Below are 6000 nucleotides of genomic sequence, written 5' to 3' on the forward strand. Positions count from 1 at the left end.
GGAGTAGGAGGGTAAGCAATGGAGTAGAAGGGTAAGTAGTTGAGTAGGAAGGTAATCAGTGGAGTAGGAGGGTAAGCAGAGTAGTAGGAGGGTGAGCAGTGGAGTAGGAGGGTGAGCAGGGAAGTAGGAGGGTAAGCAGTGGCGTAGGAGGTTAAGCAATGCAGTAAAAGGGTAGGGTAAGCAGTGGAGTGGGAGGGTAAGCGGTGGGGTAAGAGGGTAAGCGGTGGGGTAAGAGGGTAAGCGGTGGGGTAAGAGGGTAAGCAGTGGAGTAGAGGGGTAAGCAGTGGAGTATGACATTAAGCAGTGGAGTAGGAGGGTAAGCAATGGAGTAGAAGGGTAAGTAGTTGAGTAGGAAGGTAATCAGTGGAGTAGGAGGGTAAGCAGAGTAGTAGGAGGGTGAGCAGTGGAGTAGGAGGGTGAGCAGGGAAGTAGGGAAGTAGGAGGGTAAGCAGTGCAGTATAAGGGTAAGCAGTGGAGTAGTAGGGTAAGCAGTGTAGTAGGAAGGTAAGCAGGAGTGGGGGTGATGGGGAGTTGTTTCCACTGTCTCCCTTGTTGAGGGAGATCTTCTATTCCTTGGTCTCCAAAGCACAGAATGTAGTGCAATAGGTGTGTGTTCTGGGGTGAGATGGTTGGGGGTATCTTTCCCTTGGCAAAGGAAATGTGAAGGGTAAGGTGCATAATGCTGTTGGATGGAGTTTCCTACTTGCAGGCCTCACTGTTCTCTCAAATGTGCACACAACACAAAAACATTTCAAATTAGCTTTCTTTCCTGCAGCGGTCTGCTCTGCTCTCCATTCAAGGGCTGGGGACGGGCTGGTCCAAGCACATCTCTAGCTGGTACTGCACTTTGTGTGTGCTCTACACTCAAGTCTCCACCTTCGGCTAGTGAACCTCCAGGTTATGTATGTGCTTTGTCGCCCTGTGACAGATCCAGTGAAGACAGGCACAGTTCAGTAAAGGATTAGCTGCACACCTGAGTTCTTGATTAGAGCGGTGAGTCACTGGGCGTGACTGTCAGTAAGTCAGGAAAGAACTGCTGAGGCAGTGTTAAGCTGTCGAAATAACTTGAGTCAATGCACAAACACAATGGGCTGGCTTACCAGCTCCAGCCATCAGAACAAACGTTTACTTAGCTACCTTTCCAGTAGTCTCAACAACTGCAAGCTTCATCTGGTCCCGTGCCCCCTCTGATGGATGGATGAATACATGTGCTCTGTACTGCTAAAACGCCGGCCAGTCCCTTTGACTGCTTTCACAATCAATACTAGCTTTCCAAACTACCTCACAGTATAGGCACAATGGGTCATGAGACATGTCTACACATCCTGAAGGAATTTATGGTAAAATCAAAGATTCCATATTGATGCCTTATGGAATGTCTCAATGTTAAGTCCTAGTCCCACAACCAAGCGCTTTAATATGATCATAGGGTACCACAGAGCACTGATTCAAAGGATAGGCCTCAGAATGTAGCCAAAGGCTGATGGCAAAATACCACCGGAAAATGTCCTCTGAATTTTACCCATCTCTCCGATTGACTAAACAGTATTCAAGAGTGGACGTCACTGCTTCGCCCTATTGTAAATCACCACAAATGGATGACTCGTGCCTTCTTCATCCCTTAAGTCCTAGCGTGTGGGGGAGCAGGTGCCACCGCAGTATTAGACGGACTGTGAGGAGCAGACCAGCATCTGTGTAGGTAGGCTAAATAGGGTCACCCATGTGAACATCTGTTGCTTTGGTGACATACATATGGGTACTGTGAGGCGGAAGGCCATGTGGAGTGTGGCTCCATATAATGCCGGACACCGTCCAAATGGCTAGAATGGCTTTGGCTGCTTCTTTACCTCAGGCCTCCATAACTGGCAGAGAAGGTTGGGGACTGCTGAAAACTTTCTTGTCACACTCTGATTAGCGAACCTTCCGGTTGTGAGAATGCTTTGGGCTTCACATCAGCGGTCAATAAAAAAAAGGTGGGAGACCATCCCTTCATTCAAACTTAAGAAAGAGCATTCGCTTAAAGAAATGGTTGTGTGCCACGAATCGCCATCATTGTGAGGCATACTTTGGCGATCAGGACGGATTGGCATAGAATGAAGGTGTATACAGAGACCTTCAACACCTCGAACATATGCTGGTACTGTGCAAAATGAGAACTTTCCCAAGTGTTAACATTCTTTCTCTCGTCCAGACACTCCCTCCCCAATCCCACAGGACTTGACGACCTACTGCTGTCACTTCTCTCGCCTGAGCTCAGTCTGACGCTGGTGGTTTGGCTACAAGCATCTTTTAAGACCCTAGTGCTCTTAAACATTGCAAAATGTACAAGTTAACACCTTAGAAAAGTGATTGCCATCAACAGTAAATAACTATAGAAAGGTGGAACGTAGTAGACCGCTTGTAAGTTTACAAGGACTCCGTGACGCTGATAATCCTTTTAGTTCAAATGAATTACACAACCCAATGAAATGTTGGATTTGTTGTAACTGTGTAGCATTCACACGATTTATTATTATTAAAAATGTAAATCAGACTGCTTATTTTCCAAATTTTAAATTCTAGCCTCTTGAGTGGTTCCGAAAATGTGTCATTTTGTTTTCTTTAAAGCCGCTGGGAAAACCAGTTGTGTCGTTAGGACTGGCATTAGCTAAGACCTTTTGATGTTACTAAAATTATACGTATAACATACTTCCTTAAAGAGTCTTTTAGCCAGCCCTCTTCATCTTCAGCGTGTCATTCACATTTTAGTTCTGCCTGTTGCAGGAAACCATACAGCAAGGGGCAATGGGTCAGCCCACGTTAGCCATTGACTAACTTCACGATGAGTGACTGCATTCGTCCAGTTCGCAATGCGCACATACACACAAGGTAGTTTCCGTAGAAGCCACGGACACCATGGTAATGTGTACATTTTGAGACAAAGAATATTTTTGCTTTAGCCAATGATTTTTTTAGATTGATGAGAACACATCAGCGTCCCCAGCAAAAAACATGTCTATCAAAAGCCATAACAAAACAAACAATGGCGAAGCCAAAAGGCTGGCAGAAATTCCAGACCTATTGGCTTTGCTAATGCTTGTTTTTGTTGCGCTGCTTAGTAATCTATACATAACCTGACTCTTTCAAAGAGTTTATCTAAAACATTGGTGTGCTGATTTTCACTATTTTAAGAGCACTGCTAGGAGTCGTATTTGAAAGTTGTATTGCACCAAACCAAGCCTCAAATTTGGAAGTGTTTGATTTTGTCTTGTTTGTTGATAATCGATTATTTTTTAGGAAAATGTAAAAGCAAATTGAATTTCATGCAGATGTGCGACATAGCATTCCTGTTTTGTTTTTCATGTTGGTTCTCAAAATAATTGAACTTTGCATGGACTCCTACTTTTATCAGTTGGTCACTATAATGAGTGCTTTTTTGCTTGTCAGTGTGGGGTTATGAGAACCGAAGCACTCTCTGTGGTGACTAAAAGTGTGTGACTGGTGTTTGGTCCCTGATAAGGAATGTATTCCTTGTTTAATGTTTGGGTTCCTCACCATCATTGACCCCTTCCTTATTTGTATCATTTATTTCTCTCGCTCGCCTCACCTCACTGTGCCCATCTCTTCTATGCTTAGACGCTGTTAAAAGAAGCGCTGGCCCTGCGTGACCAGTTGTGTCTTGGGAAAGATTCAAGCTCGAGTGGCACTAGAGAGAGACTCCTCAGCATCTACCGAGACCTGCGGAACCCGAGCCTGGTCATCCTGTGAAGATGTGGTTCCACACGTGGAGTGACACCCACCAGTTTGCATCTGAGCACTGTGCCGCGAAGGCATCTGGGGTGCCAGGGGACACTGCTCAGCATTACAGGACTACTGACCAAGAGAATTCGGAAGAGGAAAGGCGGGTGGAGACCGGACCATTTACTAACCTCCTATTGAATTGGATTTGGGCATTTCTTGGTGGTAAGGAAGGGATCAGAACATATTTGGTCAAAAAGAGGATGTTTTCCGTAATAAGTTGAAGAAATGATCAGTTTCGTCTAAGATGTTGTTACATGGATGCCCTATGCAGACTGAAACAGAAAAGAGGGTTTCTTCCGTGTCTAAATGTTGGACATTTTTGTAGAGCCACGTTGTTCTGTCTACATAAAGCAAAGACACAATATTTAAAAAATGCGGTGCTCTGTTATGGACATGTGCATGTGGCTGTATGCATATAAAGGCTTTCACCTCTAGAGCACATGTAGAGTTCATTCTGGGAATCCTGTACTCTGAGCATTATTAATAGAAGGGGAACACCCTGTTCCCGACCTGCAGATTCAACCTGTTCTATATGGCTGAAATACGATTTCTCTTTCTAGTACAGTCAATCTCGCTTAGAAAGTACCAAATCGCTCAGCCCATTACCTAACCCATAAAAAGAAGCAAATAAAACGTTTTCACCTCGTAAAAATCTCATAAGAACTGGAAGCGTTTGTAGAACAGGCAATTAAGTGCTATCTGGTTGAACATTTCCTATATTCTTGCGGATGAATAGCATGTTTGGGAAAAAAAAAGATGGTCGTGGAAAGAATGTAAAACAGTAAAAGTGCTGTGAGAATAGGCGAGAGGCTACTTATATGCAAAATTAAAAGGAGGTCCCATTTCAATTCAGGTAAAAATGACCCAATTCAGTGCCTTTGGGGATGGAAGTGAGAAATTATCGTCTTTACTTTTGTAATAAAAGAGATGACGAAATAAACTGGTTGATGTGATTTTTAATTTTTTTACCCATCATTTTCCTGTTTAAAGTCTATATGTATTTAGAATGTTTTTTAGCTTAAAATTGAGCTTTCGTTTAGTCCTTTGAGTAGTGTATGAAATATGTATGACTCGCCTCCTACTGCAAATTGTGGTCTAAGTAGCTTTTTTATTATGCTTCTCACTTGGTGACCACAGTTTGTTCCACTTCTCACGAATACTTGTACACCTTGCATCAAAAACACTACACCACAGTTGTGGCCAAATATTTGTTATGCAAAGGACTCTTCCAACCAAGCCTACTGGCTGTAGACCAAACGTTCAGCACCTCAACATTAAGGGCAAGCCACATTCACCAGGGAGTTTGAAACATTGCTTTGCCTTTGATTTCATTGTTTGTTTAGTTGATTCCTGCGGCGCACTTACTCCAGAAAAGTACGTAAAAAGATAAGTCACCGGCACCTAAACATGAGATAAACGAGAATAGAGTTGCAACATAAAACATGGTCACCATCCTGTCCACAGTTAAATGAAGCCATCTTAACAACAGTGCAAGCACTCCATGCACCGTGGTTCACAAGTACACACAAAAATCCTGAAAAATGATAATTAAGTGGAGAAAGCACGCACACATAATCGAGAAAGCAATCTTCAATGCTTCTACTAAATAGTTTTGATATAATCCATCAGGCCTCTGTCCTGTTGCATCAGTGTCTCGGCATGCTGGTGCTACGCTGGAGGAGTTTTCAGCCCTAATATGGGCATGCATTCTAATGGCACAGGTATGAATGCCCACAAGATTAATAGTCATGCAAGAGAGAAGGGCTTACCAGGCTTGTGGCAACCACACCTTGAGTCTCTGGTTATAATGCATGGTGCCAGTGCTTCATGAGTGTCTTGCAGTGTAAAGCTAGGATTATCTATTATTTACAATGAAGGATCCGGTTTGCTATAGGTGTGATTTCTTGTTAGGACTGGTAAAGAATGTCCAACCCGTGTGCAGGCTCGGAGTTTCCACCAGTCCTAGCTGTGTGTTGTGAGGCAGTTTATACGTTTGTGACTCTCTTTGTAGAAGCACTGAGCACTGGGCAAAGATCCTCCTCTGGTCAAGGTGGGGATAGTTCTGGTAACAGAGAAGGGTAAAAAGGTGGGTATCTGGACAAGTCAGTTTTGTTTGCATAGCCATGGCACAAAAGAGTGTAAGAGGCGGCATTGAAAGCTGTCTTTTAAAATACTCTAAAACGCTAGGACTCAAACCTGAGTTAAAATAATCGGGTGGAT

General features: G+C 43.6%; 1 protein-coding gene across 3 annotated transcripts in view; it reads left to right on the top strand.

Moving 5' to 3' along the window:
- The window catches only part of FAAP100 (FA core complex associated protein 100), a 306421-nt gene extending 301701 nt beyond the window's left edge, over positions 1-4720 (top strand). For all 3 annotated transcript variants that reach the window (XR_014966584.1, XM_085617377.1, XM_085617378.1), the window contains one exon: positions 3616-4720. Coding sequence is in view for 2 of the 3 variants with exons in the window: in XM_085617377.1 (XP_085473503.1) it covers positions 3616-3747 (132 nt within the window). In the remaining variant the exon portion in view is untranslated. The remainder of the gene's footprint in view (positions 1-3615) is intronic.
- The last annotated feature ends 1280 nt before the right edge of the window (positions 4721-6000 follow it).

The sequence above is a fragment of the Triturus cristatus genome, chromosome 7 (genome assembly GCF_964204655.1).
Source record: "Triturus cristatus chromosome 7, aTriCri1.1, whole genome shotgun sequence".
NCBI classification, from domain to species: Eukaryota; Metazoa; Chordata; class Amphibia; order Caudata; family Salamandridae; genus Triturus; species Triturus cristatus.